This window comes from Callorhinus ursinus, unplaced genomic scaffold (assembly GCF_003265705.2).
Source record: "Callorhinus ursinus isolate GAN/ISIS: 27379988/994484 unplaced genomic scaffold, GSC_fseal_2.0 scaffold80, whole genome shotgun sequence".
In the NCBI taxonomy this organism is placed as follows: Eukaryota; Metazoa; Chordata; class Mammalia; order Carnivora; family Otariidae; genus Callorhinus; species Callorhinus ursinus.
The window spans coordinates 427,122-443,316 of NW_027397142.1; the positions used below are offsets into that span (position 1 = coordinate 427,122).

At 58.0% G+C, this 16,195-nt stretch overlaps 1 protein-coding gene across 1 annotated transcript; it reads right to left on the reverse strand.

The window, feature by feature from the left end:
* Window positions 1-255: 255 nt before the first annotated feature.
* On the reverse strand, window positions 256-14,282 carry DRC11L (dynein regulatory complex subunit 11 like). Its single transcript, XM_025862210.2, has 19 exons — window positions 14,183-14,282; window positions 13,224-13,551; window positions 12,166-12,285; window positions 11,666-11,851; window positions 9,395-9,466; window positions 7,674-7,882; window positions 6,891-6,975; window positions 6,315-6,443; window positions 6,103-6,178; window positions 5,522-5,628; window positions 4,682-4,765; window positions 4,540-4,598; window positions 3,837-3,919; window positions 3,572-3,679; window positions 2,741-2,940; window positions 2,232-2,318; window positions 1,785-1,962; window positions 1,182-1,420; window positions 256-642 (listed from the first exon to the last, which is right to left on the reverse strand). The coding sequence occupies exons 1-19, from the start codon at window positions 14,191-14,193 to the stop codon at window positions 538-540; spliced, it is 2,466 nt and encodes an 821-aa protein (XP_025717995.1). The 5' UTR covers window positions 14,194-14,282; the 3' UTR covers window positions 256-537.
* Window positions 14,283-16,195: the final 1,913 nt, after the last annotated feature.

Sequence of the window (16,195 nt, forward strand, 5' to 3'; positions counted from 1 at the left end):
AACCCCTCCTTGTCTTACAGGTAAGGAAACTGGGGCCCAGAGACAGGAAAGGTCTGTGCAAGACCACACGGGGAGCTCTCGCCGAGGTGGGGCTAACAGCAGGCACTGCTGACTTCCAGACTTGGTCTTGTTTTTTCTCCTTTTTCCAGACTTTACTGTGGAGCTTCCTTCCCTCTTCTCTTTTTCCTTCTTCCTTTTCCTATTTTTTTCTCTCTTAAAAACCCCAAGGAGGGAGAGAGCTGGGGAGCCAGGACGGGAGCCAACAGGAGACGAAGACATGGGTGCGGGTCAGAGGGCAGGGCTCTGCGGCCCGAGGGTGAAGGCCGTGAGTGGGGGAGGACGGAGGGCCAGCAGGGGCGGGGCGAGAGGGGGAGGCTGGGCACAGGCAGGGGCCGCAGAGCAGGGGCGGGAAGCAGGGAGATGGACAGAGAGAGCTGTTCCCCGCGCTGTGTGGCCGTTTATGCCTCTGCCCCAGGCCCTCCACTCCCGGGGGCCGCCCAGTCCCCCTGCCAGCCTCGGGCACCCTGCCCTCCACCATCACTTCCTTTTCTTCTTCTCCTTCGCCAGCTTGGCTTCCTCAGCGTCCTGGTCCTTGATGAGTTTTAGCCTCCTCTTGCCCAGTGGAGTCTTGAAATACCAGTCCTGGTGGGAGGAGGGGGGGAGGGGGGAGTGCACCGGCTCTTACCCCCGGCTTCTGCCTCCCGACCTTGCCCTCCCCTTTCCACAGACGAGCCCTCCGTGGCAGCAGCCGGTTCTCCTCTCTTCCCCGGCTCAGGCGTCCTGCTAGAGTCTCGGTTTCCCTTGCCCTCCACCAAATACTCCAGGCCACGGGGTCAGCCATTGTCGGGGGCAAGCCCTCTCTCCGTGTCCATCCTGCCACCCACGGGGCACTGGTGGGCAGTGACTGAGGTGGGGAAAGTGGGTGTCTGCTGGTGCCAGGACCAACCACGGGCTCTTAATGCCCAGGTGGCACTTTCGGGCTCCGGCCATTGAGGACACCAGGTAAGTTGGTCCTGCCCACATGCCCTTCCCTGTGATTTCCTGTCCCCTTCCCAGCTAAACTCCATGGGGGAGCAGAGGGAGGGGCCTAAGGGGGGCTTCAGAGGGCTGACTCCCTGGTTAGTGCTGGCCCGTTACCCTCCCTCCTGGCCTCCCCGCTACGCCCACCCCCGAAGCCTCACCTTCAGGGACTCCTCCTCCTCCTGGTACACCGGCTCCAGCTTGGCCAGATGCCCCAGGAACTCTGAGGCCACCAGGGGCCGCTTGGATAGCTGCAGGACCCGCCGCTCGGTCAGCACTGAGTGGATGGCTTGGAGAATGTGACCGGGTGTGTAGCCATCGGACACCTTGGCCAGGGCACTGATGTCTAGGTTCTGGGTCACCTGGACTCCCTGGGCCTCTATCATCTGCCTCCAGAGCACTGCAGGTGTTGGGGGAGGACACAGGGCAGGGAGAAGCAAGCAGTGAGAGCCTCCGCCTCTATCTGAAGTGAGGTCTGTGCTTCTGGAGAGCGGCTCTGTGCACATCAGTGCCTCCCCTCCCAGGAAGGTGAGCATCAGCCTGTCCACTGAACACGAGGAAGTGAGACTCGGAGGACTTACGTGGCCTGCCCGTGTCCACGGAGCCAGGCCGGGACCCAGGCCACCGGGCTGTCTGGCTGCCCTTCCCTGCCATGGAGGCAGGGTCTCAGAGCAGAAGTGGGGTGGGAAGAAGGGTGAGGAGGCTCTGGCAGGGGTGGTCCCCGGATCCCCTGTCCGGCCTGCCCTCACGTCACAGGGCCTCACCGTAGCGACAAGCGTAATCGGGCCGCGGCATGTAGAGGATCCGTTCGTAGGTCCGGCACAGCCCCTTCATCTCTGCCAGATGCGGCTGGTCAGTTGTCCCTATCAGCATCACACGGTCTCCTGGGCCCAGCAGTCTCAGGGCCTTGGTGAGATCCTTCTTTATTCGCTTTGGGTCCATCTGCTCTGGGGAGATGGGTGGGGGAGAGACACGTGACTTCTGTGGGCTTCTGAGTTCTCTCGGAGCACATGCCCACACTCAGCCTCGCGTGGACACTGGGGTCGGGGGGACACGGGCAGGAGGCCAGTCCTGCTTCCAGGATAAGGAAAAAGGCATCAGGAGGACAGGGAACTTGTCCAAGGCCCCACGGCAGGTGAGGTTTGGAGTTGACTTAAACAAGCCCAAGCCGGCCTTGCCCATGGCTCACGCTGCTACCCAGGTGCCCACACCTCCTTCTCTTCTTTTGGGACCCTCTTATAGAAATTCTTCTCGGCATTCCCAATCCAGATCACAGAGGGCTGTAAGAGTCGAGCCACCTGGACAGGTCAGAGAATAAAAACCTGGCGTCAGATGTCCCTGGGCAAGGGTCACCTCCCCGCCTGGTCCAAGGGCTGGCCTTGGAGCTCCGGCCCCCATTTCCCACGTGCGGCCCGCCCCACCTCTCAGCCTGCCGGCCCTCCACCCCACCTCCATGGGAACAGAATCTCTGCCCTCCCTGCGTGGGGAGGCTGCATATTAAGCCTCAGCTCTACCATGAAAGAAACTGCTCTGCTCCCCACTTCCCGCCACCTCCCCCATCCCCAGGGCTTCAGGAATCCACAGGCTCCTAGCAGGGGTTGGTCGGGAGACCTCACCAGCTCCTGAAATCACACCAAATAGGCAGATGGGAGCATAAAGCCCACCCTGCTCTGTGGGCACCGCCTGAGCACTAGAAATGCCAAAGTCGGGGGACCCAGACCTTAAAGACGATATGCACTATCATCTGCACCCCCATCTTGCCAGGATATTTGCCCTGCAGGTTGCCAGGTGACAGGTCAAACAGGTTGGCCCCAGTTTCTGTGCACACGGCCTTGACCAGCATCTTCTTCCCCATGCCAGAGGGGCCCACCAGGAGGATGGAGCGGATGAGGGGAGCCATGGAGTGTATATCTGGGGAGCCTAAGAGAGGAAACAGGGGCCAGAGGCAGGCAGTAGGCCGGTAAAGGACCGGGGTGGAAGCCACTGTGTAAGGCGAGGCCAGAGGCCCAGGGCGGGGTGGGATGAAGTTTGGACCCCAGCTGCGCGGCTGTCCCCCAGTGTGTGAGCTATCCCCTAGGCAGGCACGCTGAGAGAGGCCGCCCAGAGGACTTCCATTGGCTCCCCAGGTACAATTATAAAGAGCTAGATGCAAGGTCAGGAGGGAGCCTTCTATCCCCTTCCAATGCCCCTTCTGTCTTCTGTGCCATCTCTTTCCACTTCTGGATCGTGAAGGGGTAGAATTAAAGGACCTATGACCAACCGCTTCAGAAAGATCCTGGTCTTCCAGGAAGGGGACAGACTATGGGATATCACTTGGGGTTGGGTGAGGGGCTGGAAAAGTGGACTCCTCGGTAGGTCCAAGAGTTCACATGACTTCTGGGGCGGCCCAATCTGGGTGTGACCTCCAGCAGGGCCTGGGGAAGGCAGGGGGAGCCCAGCATGGATCCATGGCACAGGGGACATGCCCACCTCAGCCACCCTGACATGCACCCCAGCTCCCCCAAGAGCCACCGGCCAGAGTTGGCTCTCCCCGCTCCCCAGGGCATCTCACCAAGCCGAAGGACCCCATACAAGGCCACATTCTGTCGTATGTCAAACAGGGAAGGCATAGGCAACTTGTTTGCCAGGTTCAGAACGGATCCAAGATAGAGGCAGTCGCCTGGGGGGACAGGCGAGTGGCATCCACTGGGGCAGGGCCAAGAGAGAGCCCCTTGAGGAGCGGGCTCACTGCCGAGGGTGGAGGCCAGCCACTGCAGGGGGCCGTGGCCGGGGCACCGCTCCTCAGCCCGGGAGCAGGCGCTGGGGAGGGGTCTCACCGATGTAATCTTTCAAGGCCACTGTCTCGCTATTCCTTAGAAAGCCAAAGACCACGAGCTCTTCAAACAGGGAGTCCACGGACCTGCAGAGGACAGCACAGAGGGGGCCCCAAGGATGAAGGGAAGTGGAGGCAGAGATGAGTGGCATGGTGCTACAGGCTTGAGGTCAAAAATACCCACGGTGCCACTGGACAGCCAGCACCAGAAGGCACAGCACCAACCCACTGGCCCAGAAGGCAGTCTGCCCACAGTGGGTGCTCTGTGGGTTGAGTGGGGTGTGAGAAGCGCCCTCTGCGACCCTTCCTCCATCAGTCTGCTCAAAGTTCCACCATCAGAAACCCAGTCATCTGGGTGACATATCCCCCTCTTTCTAGAAATCACATTTCGTGTACACACTCCTGGAAGCAGCTGACATCAGTGTGCTCGAGACTCACTGCACCAAAGAAGTGACTAGACAGGGACCACTGGCAAGTTCCTCAAGGCCCCAGAGTGGCATCCAGGGGGAGATGGCTTTGGTAGGGACAGAGCTGATTTGGCAATTTGAAGGGTTTGGCAGGGTGGGTACTTGGGTAACGAGGACAGGGAGTCAGAGAGGTTAAGTGACTTTCTCCAGGCCACACAGCAACAGAACCAGGACCAGAAGTCCGATCGGTCCTGGGCCAGGGTTTGCTCACCACCCACGATAAGGTAAAGGGTCTGCTACCTGTTTGGGGTCAGATCTTTTTCCTTCTTCTTCTTCCCAGCTTTCTTCCCGGTCTTTTTCTGGTTGGAAACAAGCACACGGGCAGTTGTCCTCTGGTCCTTGGCCCCTCCCCCACCGCGTGCGCCTCCGCCCCTCCTCTTGCCTTCGGCTGCTTCAAGGGTCTCCCCTCCTCCCTGTCCACGGCCAGGCGCAGGGTCTTCAGCTCTTGACGCATCAGCTCATCCACCTGGGGGGACAGCAGGGAGCTGTGTGGGGCAGCCAGCGGCTGGAGAGGACAGGTGGGAGGGGCGAGGACTGGGACAGGGGCGGGCAGGGGGAGCGCAGCCTCAGAGAAGAGCGAGACAAGCCCAGGGAAGGCCACAGGGGTGCCCACCAACAACCTGCCCACACGCCCTTCTGGGACCTGCAGGCTTTGCCTTTCTCCCCCTGCCCGTCCCTGCACCAGTCCACGCCCAGTGCCAATCCATATCCTGCTCACGCAGGAGCCTAGCCCTCGCCTGCCATCAGGGTGGGGAGGAGCTCCAGGATGGAGTCAGTTGGCTTTCGGTTCAAGTCCCAGACCCACCCCTTAAAATCTGTGTGACGTGAGCAGCTGCAGGACGTATCAGCCTGCTGCCTCACATCAGGAAAATCATGGCACCCACCTCAGGGGTGTTGGACAGGTGACATGACCTAAGGCTCCCAAGGTACGCCCTGCAGCCACATGGCAGGAGCTCTTGAAGGGTTGGTGGGCATGATGGTGGGCGTGACCCTGGCCCAGAGCCCCTCCACACCCCAGGGAGAGAGGGACCAGAGAGACGCAGAGGATGATGGGGACCGAGATGGACCAAGGTGGAGCTAGAATGACACAGAAAAGGCAGCACGTAGAGGCTGCTACAGAAGAGGGGCAGGCCAGGGGCTTGAGGGGAAGAGCCCGAAGCAGGGGAGGTCCAGGGAGGGGGCGGGGGAGGGCCGCCGGGAAGCCCTGAGCCAGCTCACTCACCTGTATCCGGATCTCCTGCTCTACTTCCTTCCTCTTCTCCATCCGGAGCATCTCGGGGTCAAAATTCTGTTTCGGGTATATACTCTCATACTGGTTCCTCCACAGGTCTAACCGTGGAGAGACGGACAGAGGAACGAAGTTCAGAGTCCCAGGGCACCCACACACTCACACGCACTCGGCCGGGAACCTGACCCAGCCTGGTCCCCCTCTCTCCTGCTCTCTTTGCACCCGTCTGTCTGTCTGTCTGTCTCACACACATGCATGCAGGGACCAGGAACCTGACCCACGCTGGTACCTCCCTCCTCACAGGGCTGCCTGGCCCTGCTTCTACCCAGACCACAAAGGCCTGACCCCAAGGCCGCATCTGCAGGATTCGGATCAAAGGCATAACTCCCCCCACCCAGGGAATCGCACCCCACACTTCTGTCCCCTTCGGCATTCTCCCCTCGGCCCACACATCCACACACCCACACGGCCACCTCACTACCCACACAGCATGTGTCCACTTTCCCCAGGACCCAGGGTCACCCCAAGGCCCTCACAAGGCCTGGACACTCTTCCCCAGCCTCCTCCCGCCTTACTTATGTACTCCTCATGTCCGGCATTAATCACTGGTATAAATTTGGATGGCCACACTTTCAGCATTGTGTCTGTTTCCTAGAATAGAAACATCCTTTGATCTCGACCCCCTCATGGTCTCTGACCCTTACTCTCTTCAGACCAGCCTCCCACCAGGGATCTCCTCAGACTCTGTTCCCCCTGCCCACTCGGCCCACACCAAGTGGGTGTTTACCCCCTTCCTGGTCTTCTCTTTCTTCCCTTTCTTCTGCTTCCTCTCGTTTCTCTCCTTTTCTTTCTCCTTGTTTCTCTCTTGGTCCTTTTTTTTGCTCGCCTGGATCTGTGCCTCCAGTTCCATTTTTACCTGTGACCAATGATGGAAGACATTTCAGAGAAGACCAACGGGATTCTATAGGAGCAAAAGAACCCAGGCCTGAGACGGGGGTGGACTGGGGTCACTCATAGGGTCCAGATAGTCAAGAGTCCAGGGACCTCACTGGGGTCCAAGAAGAAAGAGGTGTTCCGATCAGAGTGGCTGCTCTTTCTTGGCCCGTGGGGATTTGAAGTCCCAAAGAGACTCACCAGACATGCTGTCTCTCCCTGGCCAAAGATGTCTTCTCCAGACACAAGCACTCCCTACCCGCCCCGTGTAGTCTGGCTAGCTACATATATTTCCTCCAACCACATCTGCCTCCGCTGAGGCTGACCTTTCCCCCCAACCCTACTGCCACCCTCAGTTTACACTCAGGACTGTCTGTAACCTCAGATCCCACCTACCACAGAAAGTCTCCTGTCTCCACCTATAGGGTACCTGTTCTGGAGTCTTGTCTGCAAAGATCAGGTCGGATCCACCTACAGACTCATCTGGATAATCAGGGAATCGGCCAGTAAGGGCACTAAGTAAACATAAAATGGTCAGAGAGATGAACAAATGGGTGGATGGACAGATGGATGAGTGGATGGGTGGATGGACGGGTGGATGAGTGGATGGGTGGATGGACGGGTGGATGATGGGTGGGTGGATGGATGGGTGGATGGACGGGTGGATGGATGGATGGATGATGGGTGGGTGGATGGATGGGTGGATGGATGGGTGGGTGGATGGATGGATGATGGGTGGATGGATGGATGATGGGTGGGTGGATGGATGGATGGATGGATGGATGATGGGTGGGTGGGTGGATGGACGGGTGGATGGATGGATGGAGGGATGGGGTAGAAGAGTGGGTGGATGGATGGATAGTTAAATAGAGGGAAGGATGAAGAACGGAAAAGGACTAGGGGCGTAGAGGACAAGAGGGAGGGAGCAGAGAGTTACAGGTTAGAACGGAGAGACTCCTCAGGGGGCATCCATGGATGCCTTCCTCATCTAGTTCTGGCATTCTCTTTTCCATCCAGGGAAATGAGAAGTCATGTGCAGAGATGGGTGGGGGCCCCAGGTTCAAGTCAGGGTGTGAGCAGTGAGGGAAGGAGGATGGGAGTGGATGGAGCAGAGGGTCCAGCCCAGACGAGAGAACAGAACAGACGGGGGGCACGGCGGTGAGGAGGGGAGGAGGGGCTGAAGGTTGGGTCAGCTGAGGCTGGAGACACTGACTGGCACTCAATAAACCACTGTCGGATCTGCTCCTTCAGTTTCTCCTTCATGTCAGGCCCCTCTGTCTCTCTGAGAGAGTCGTGGGTCTTCACCATCGCCAACTGGAACTCCTCCTCCTTCTCTATCTGGCGGATCCTCCGGACATCCTCCCCGAAGCCGGCTTGGTACACGACACCCACATTCCCCGCCTGGTTGGGTGGCGAGGGGAGCTGGCGAAGTGAAGAAGAGACGCAGGGAGTCGGGAGTGGGAGTGGGAGTGTGGAGGGCCCAGCCCCTGGCCTCAGGCACCCACACCTGCCCCCCTGCTTCCCCAGCGCACGGCACACGTGAGGCCCTGCATACACACCCACACGGAACAGCGGGCGTGCCTGCATCGGGAGAAATCGTGTTTGGAGCCAAAACTCGCCTGTGTAAATTACTCTGATAATGAGTTTGCTAGATGCATCTGGGCTGGCCCCCCTGCCCGGTCCCCCCAGCACACCCTCCCCTGTGAGCCTCCGGCCCCAGCCCCCACGCACACCCCCGCCCCAGCGGCCCGTGTTGGCAGCCGCTCTCGCAGCCACTTTCCCGCCTCATTGGCTCCCAAATGTATTTTAAATATCACTCTGCGCAGAGACAATTACTGAAAACGCTGAGCTCACACTGTTGATGGGCCCAGGCGGCCAGGCTCATTCCTCACCCACCACCATGCCATGCCCCCCCCACCTCCCCCCAAGGCCCGACCCTGGCCTCCCTCTGCCTGCTCTTGCCTCTTGGGGGTCCAGCTCTCCAGGCCCCCAAGTCTGACCTCCACTCCCATCATGCCCCCTGATCCTTCCTTCCTTCTGAAGCCCCCAAGCCTCCTAGAATAGCCACCCGGCCCTTGCCTCGGATCCCTTTGGTGCCCCAGCCCAGCCTCTCCCCAGCTCCCTTTATCAGGAGGCCTTCACAGGCTCTGCCCACTGCAAAGCTCCTTCCCAGGGATCACACCCCTCACCCCCACCATGGCCGAAGTCAGCAGGGACTAGCCGGAAGTAAGATCCAGCTGAGAGTAGGGGACAGGTGTTACTCAGGGAGTGGGGCCCGTTCAGCCTGCCCGCACAAGCACTGGGAGCCTGCCCCTCCTACCACCCACACTCCCCTAGCTGCACACTCGTGCTCATGGACCCAGGTAAACTCAGCCAGACTCCCTGCATTGCAGAGGAGAAGCCAGTCTGGGCCCCTCAGAGCAGGTGGGGAGACTGTGGCCTGAAACACTCTGCTGTGAAAGGGTATGCCCCCACCCACCCTGGCCCCCGTGGTTCTCCCAGAGGCTGTAAGAGCCCTGGAGGGAGGGGTTCCCCACTAGCCTTGTGGCCTCCTTCCTCTGCTGTGTGCACCCACTCAGCCTCTCCTTCCGACTAGCGGCATGAACATGAGGTCCAGGATGCTCTGGGCTACAATCCCTCATCCTGCCCCACATGGGAGAGCCTTCCAAAGGTTTTAGAGAGGGAGGGGTAGAAAGGGACGGGGCTTGGTGGTAGTTTTCTGGTCCTTCTCGCTCTTTTTCGAACCCCGAAGGATCCTTTAGCCAGGGTCCCCAGGCCTGAATCCCTCCACTCATGCCAAGCACAGTCCCAAGTGGAGGGAGGCGTGGGCAGTGAGGAGCTGTACAGGGGGCTCAGAGGGACAAAAAAAGAGGGGAGGAGACCCCATGCACTAGCCCAGCCCGAGCCCCTGCCTGGAGCGAGGCGGGGGCTTACCATGCCAATGAACTCCATCTCCGTTCGCCGGTCTTGCTGAGTACGTCTCCTCTGCAGGCAACCCTTCCACACCTGGAGGGACACATGGGCCCAGACACGCCCCACACTGCAATTCTGCAGGGGTGCGGCTCGTGCCATCAGCCCCAGGAGAAGCACTAGCCACTCACGAGGAAAGGTCTGGCTAGGGGAGCTTTGGGGTGGGAGGTGGCGGAGGAGTGCCGGGGAGGACACCTCCCAGGGCTGCCCGTGGGCAAGTGACACCCTGAGCAGGAGCAGCTCAGGACAGGGCAGGGCCGGTAGGCACCCACGCGGTCCAGCTCCAAGGCTTTCCCCCTCAGGGGCCCCTAGGAGTTCCCTCCTTCTCATCCCCACTCTCTAATCTGCTGTCTCTTTTGAGGTCGAGTTCAAATACCACCTTCTCCCAGAAGCACTCCCACTCTCACTTCTCAGAATTCCCACAGCATTTGAAATACATACTTGATCCCCACCCCCCCGCCACCTCCAGCTTGTAAGGGCCGTGGACCTCCCCTGGTGAATTCCTACAGTTCTGACCCAAGGAAACTGAGGCTGGAGACAGGACATGGCCTCTCCTGGGTCTAAGAGCCCATTCGGGCGGAGCTGAGACAGGGCCAGGGTTCCTGACTCCTTGCCCAGTGCTCTTCTCCCAGGCCTCCGGCCGCTCTCAGCCCCATGGAGAGCCCGGTACCAGTGGGGTGGGGGCGGGGCACTGGGCAGGGGGAGGCAGCGCCAGGGCCCGGCCAGGTGGCGTCTGTTCCGTAACAGAACCTCAGAGAGCAGCCTCTGGGTCCGCAGTATTTCCACATTCTCGGTGTCTGGCAACAGGGACAAAATGACTTGCTTCGGCTTTCAGGGGAGAAGCGGGGCTTCTTCGGGACTGACCTTCCTCCTCGAAGGGCTTGCTTTAGCGAGCCCTGGGGGCAGGGCCTCCTCCTCATCCGGGGCCAGCTTGACATTAAGTCAGCCAGATGCAGGGGGCTCAGATGGGCATGCTCTGTGCATTGATTAAAAATCTAAAAATCTAGGGGCTCCTGGGTGGCTCAGTCAGTTAAGCGTCTGCCTTCGGCTCAGGTCAGGATCCCAGGGCCCTGGGATGGAGCCCCGTGTCAGGCTCCCTGCTCAGCGGGAAGCCTGCTTCTCCCTCTCCCTCTGCTGTTCCCCTTCTTGTGCTCTTTCTCTCTCTCTCAAATAAATAAATAAAATCTTTAAAAAAAGCCTAAAAATCTATCCCATTTGGAGGGCATGTATCTTCTTGAGTTATTATTTGTTAACTGGTTGGCTTGCTTCCGGGCTTTGGCAGAAAGGAGCTCTCAGTTTCCTCTCTCGGGCTAGCAGACAGTTCCCGAGGCGCTGGGGCTTGAGAGAGAAGCTGGGAGAAGACGTTCATTGGAGACAGAAAGACCAGCCCCATGTCAGCAGTTCTGGGCCTGCTTCTGGAAAGAAAAAGTGGCAAGGGACGTCCTGTGATGGAGCAGGGCAGCGGTCTCAGGAGCTACGATGCTGCAGGAGCAAAGGGTTCCCTTTCGGCACTGGAATTTTCCTAGGGCCACTCCAGTCTCCTTAAGCTGGTAACCAGTACCAAACAGAGTAAGCCTGAGTCAGCAGGACTCAGTGATGAGAGAAGCCACACACACACACACACACACACACACACACACACACACACACACACTCACTCACTCACTCACACGCTGGGGGACAGCAAGGGCTGAGAAGTACGGAATGGCCATCCAGAGTAGAAGAGAGGGGTGACCACCAGGACGGTAGGAAGGCACAGGGACACCTAGGGATGGGGCTGGGTTTTCTGCAGTGGGGCGGATGGGATGCAATTCTGTTATTTCCATGGGTGACCCAGATGGCACAGACCTTGAGGACATCTGGATCACATCAGTTCTCAAGCTCTGTTTCATTCATCACCATTCCTTTTACCTCAGCTGCCAGGAGTCTCAGGATCCATTTTAGTGACTCATCTTTAACAGTCTTATGAGTTTCCGGAATGATCATCTACTATGTTCTGCTACCTTATTATGGATCTTTCTCCTCTAATTTTAATGATCCTTCTGTTTCTGGGGCTTTTATGAGATATAGCACAAGATACAAGCTTATTAACTGATTAGGTGCCCAGTTTAGGATCTGGTTATGGGGGCAACAGAATCCAAGCACCTGCACCTCTGTCCTCCATTGCTGAGCCAGGCAGTCTTCCTGGAAGAGGTGACTCAACCCTGACCTTCCTCCTGGGTGCTGGGGGATTACCTTCTGTATGGTGATGGCTGCTTGGTCCTGATTGAGCCTGTGCCAACTGTCCTCTCGAATCTTCCTATCCTGCTCCTCCTCTTTCCGAATCTCTCGCATGAAGGTGGCTCGGAGCCGGCCTTGCCTGGCCCGCTCAGCCCTTTGCAGTAGGATTATGGCCTCGGTCCGGTGCATTTCTGGAAAACCCTGGCCACAGGAGGGGCAAAGGAGCAGGAGAAGACGAGAGAGGGCTTGTACCCAGGCTAGCAGCTGGGAGACCATCCACCAAACAACATGCTGGGGACATGGTCCTCCCAGTGGAGTGCCCAAGTCCTGTCTTCTATCTTGCTGTCAGAGGTTTCGAGGAGCACGAGAGCATCCTTGAAGCAGGCCAGGGATTCCCCAAAGAGCACTCTGAGGTGGGAATAGGGCAGGGCAAATCCTCTCTGTCCCGGAAGATGGCATCTCTGTTCTGGGAGGGGTGTATGAGAGGAATCTGGGAGGGCGTGTCCCTGACTTACGCCCTCAGAGGTCACTGGCTCCATTCTGGACAGGATCTCTGCCAGCATCAGCCCTCGCTCCTTCAGAATTGTGGACTGCTCCAGCAGAAAGTACTTGGGGATTGGAACCTCCAGGTCTGCCTTTGGGGCAATATGGGGGAAGGAGAGTCAGGACTCAAAATCCAGAGCCTCTGGCTGATATTACCATTTTAGCTGCTTACCCAGACCCTGGGGGTGGTTTCCTTCATCCTAGGGCCCTGGGGTGGGAGATGTATGGGTTCTGGGCAGGTCCCCTTAAGCTCATCCCTCTATCTCCCTGCCCCACCATGTAACCGGAGTTGAATTCTGGAGAATCATGATACATAATGGGCAGTGGTTCCAATCCTGACTGTGCATCAGAATCAACTGGGAAGCTCTTAAAATGCAGACTCCTAGGCCCTCCCCAGACTACCACATCAGAGTGGCAGGGCCTGGAGAGTCTGTTTTTGTTAGTTTGTTTTTTCAAGTCCACAGCTGAGTTTGATGCAGCAGGTCTGGAAACTTTGAGACTTCTTCGGATGGGGAGCAGTGGCCCATGCCCTTGGGGCAGCCTGGAGACTGGAGCATTCACATCACCCTAGAGGCTTGTTAAAATGCAGGAGCAGATTAGTGGGTTTGAGCTGTGGTCCAAGATTCTGCATTTCTGACAAAGTCTTAGGTGATGCTGATGTTGTTGGTCCAAGAACCACACTTTGAGAAGCGGGCCTCTGGGGGACTGTCTTCACCAAGCCCCTGCGGTTGGTGGGTATTCCCAGCCCCGCGAAGCCTCCAGCCTGACTCTCTAGCCATCCCCCAACTACCCGCATGCACCCCCTCTTCCTGAAACCCTCCTCGCGATCAAACCCCATCCCCTGATCTACCCCGTTCCCCTTCCCTTGCAGAGGTCCTAACATCAGGATTGTCCCTGGGAGATCAGGCCTCGCCGCCCCCTCCCGCCCCAGGTGGTGGAGCCGTGGCTCCGTGTCCGCGGGAGGTCAAGGCTACCCGCCACCCCGCCCCTCCGCTGGAGTGGGCGTGGCTCCACAGCGCGGCCCGCGCACCGGGGTGAGCTTGAGGTCCTGCAGCACGCGCTCCAGGCAGTGGTACTCGCTCAGGTCGGCGCGCACCAGGTCGTCCTTGAGCTCCAGCACGCGGCCCGCCACGCTGTCCAGCAGCCGCCGCAGCAGCCGCCGCTTCTGTGGCTGCACCATCTGGTCGTAGAGGGTGTCGAACCGGCGCATCAGCCCCAGGTAGTACAAGTAGATCGACGAGAGCCTGTACTGGAACGACTGCCGCTCCCTGGGGGGCACGGGTTCGAGCAGGGGCTGCTCCTGGTCCAGCAGCTCTTGCAGGGTCACGTGGGAGGAGTCCCAGAGGCGCTGGTAAGCTCTGGAGAGGAGAGGGCGCAGGAGGCCTCGGATCTGCGCCTCGCAGGAGTGGGGGAGGGGGGGAAGGATGGGGAAGACGGGCTCTGCTGTGCCTTTTGGGGAGTGTGAACTCGGGGTTCCAGAGGTGTGCAGTTAAGGTTACTCATGGGCCCGGAGGGGTCCTGAGGGGGAGTGAGGTGGTAGTGAAGAGAACACACGTCCAGGCCTCCAGCAGGTGGGAGAGATTGGGATCACTGGGAGGAGGGAGGCCACTGATGGATTAGCAAGGAGGGTGAAGGATAGGCATGGCCCTCAGGGGCTCCCTCTAAGGAAGAGGCCTCTTGGAGTCCGCAGTCCGTCCCTCCGGGGAGAGGGTGCAGCCCAGGGATGCTGCGGTCGTCTAGAAGGGTGAGTGGGAAGTGGGGCTAAGGGATGAGTGTAGAGAAGGGTCCCTTCCCCTGATTCTGGAATAAGTAGTTCAAGGAAAGTCCGAAGAGGGAAAGCTGACCACAGACCGGCACAGCCAGGGGTTGCTGTGTGAATGGCTGGGGCCTAGCCAGGGCTGGCCCAGCACACAACCCCCTCTCCCCGGCACCCCTTCTCCCCACCCACCTGCCCCGGCCCTGGGGGCTCCACTCCTGCTCCTCACTCACCCCTCAGACATGGTGCCCACTTCTCACAGTTCCCTCTGTGAGCTGGTCATGCAGTCCACAGAAGCTGTGCCTCCACCTTGACTCCACGCCCCGAAAGCCAGAACAGCCCAGTTTTGAGAGTTCTGGCCCATTGTCTCAATGTTCTAAGGCTGTGAGGGGAGGGGGCAGTAGGTTGCAGGACTGGGGACCCCTACCTCAGAGGATCTTCCCGTAGCAAGACTTGGGAGGCTAGGGCAGAGTGTGGGGTCAGCCGTGGCTGCTTTTCTTGTGAGGATCAAATAAAAGAGGAGTCACTATTTGAAGTCACCCTGGGAGGAGTGAGGCTCCGGGTGAAGGTTAGTCCTAAAGGCATTCATTTTTCCAATTGCACTTCTCAGCTGGGGGAACCCTATACTCCTCCACTCAGAGCCAGCCTCCTTGGCTCTTACTGATGACTGTCCTGGAGGCAGGTGTGATGGGAGGGGGAAGGGGCACTGGAGTTGGGGTCAGAAGGTCAGGGTTCAGGCTGCAAAGTCACGACTCCCCCTTGAGATGAGCACCAGCACACCTGTTTCCCTGGGGTCTGATCGCACTTCACATGGTTCCTGCGAACTATGCCTGTGTAAAGAATGACATTAGAAAGAGTAGCAGAGGGGACCCAGTGGCCTTCGGGGCTCGTTCTGAGCCATCTGTGGCCGTAGCCATCAGGGCAACAGGCTCAGGAGACCATTCTTTGGAAAAATACAAAACATAGCAACAGCACCCTGACTCTGGTCAGCTGAGGGTGACCTTTTTGATTCGGTGTTAAGTCGGGAAGGTATGAATAAATAAAGCACAGAGCAAAGGGAAAGGAGAGAAAGGGGAGAGCAGCAAAGAGGAGCAAGAGATGAGGAGTTCTGTGGCTCTCACGTGCATGCAGATTACCCGAGATCTTGTCAAAAGTGCAGATGCTAATTCCACGATCTAACGTGGGTCTCTGAGTCACACCGTAGCAAGGTATGAAACTCAGTGGGAGTGGGGAAGAGGCGGGGCTCAGGGGCCGGGTCTCCCGGGCCCTCTCCTTTCTAGCTGTGGGACTAAAATGTGGGTGATTGGTTCCCCTCTCATGGCATCTCCAGGTTAGGCTTGGCCTCTAAGAAAATATACGTCAAGGATGTAGGACGGCATCCAGATGTCAGCCCCTGTTACAGTGAGCCTGTTCAGTACATGAAGGGGACAAGCTGCGTCTATCCAGTGGCAAAGGGAAGAAAAAGGATTTTGGACTTGTTCCCTGAATGCAGCCCCTTCACCCCACCCCCTCACAGCTTGGGAGAGAATTTGTGGGTCATACGCCCACAAGATAGAGCAGAGGCCGCATGAGAGAGAAAAAGCAAGTGAGAGCAAATGTTAGGTGGTGAATCTAGGTGAAGGATATACAAGTCGTCATTGAACTTTCTTGCAATTTTTCTGTGGATTTGAGATTTTTCAACATAAAGTTTGGGGGAAAAGAGGAGTCTCAAATATTCCTACCAATTTGTTCTGAAATTAGGGGGAAGAAAACATTAGGGGACAATAAACACATTCTATAGATCCCAGCAGGTTATTGAGAACCCTTCCATTTTGTGTCTTGAAGAATAAGATCTATGTGGTTCCCATGGCCAACACAGGACAAAAATGATAGTTTGCCAGAAAAGGCATCATGAAACCATGGCCTGAAAGACTTAACACACAGCCGATCGAGGATTCTAATCCAGAGCCCAAGTCCTGTTAAAGCTCAGTTAGAACTTTGTGTGTTTACAAAGCACTGTCACATGATGTTCGTGGGGCACGCTCAGAAAGCAGTTATTTAAAAAGTATGAATAAGGGCGCCTGGGTGGCTCAGTCGTTAAGCGTCTGCCTTCAGCTCAGGTCATGATCCCGGGGTCCCGGGATCGAGCCCCGCGTCGGGCTCCCTGCTCAGCGGGAAGCCTGCTTCTCCCTCTCCCGCTCCCCCTGCTTGTGTTCCCTCTCTCGCTGTGTCTCTCTCTGTCAAATAAAAATCTTTAAAAAATAAAA

Excerpts from the sequence above, each read along its gene's own strand:
- DRC11L (XM_025862210.2), bottom strand. Across the intron at positions 9,467-11,665 it reads CAGCCATCACCATACAGAAG|GTGTGGAAGGGTTGCCTGCA; the intron begins GTAATCCCCCAG and ends GTGTCCCTCCAG. Across the intron at positions 643-1,181 it reads AGGAGGAGGAGTCCCTGAAG|GACTGGTATTTCAAGACTCC; the intron begins GTGAGGCTTCGG and ends TCCTCCCACCAG.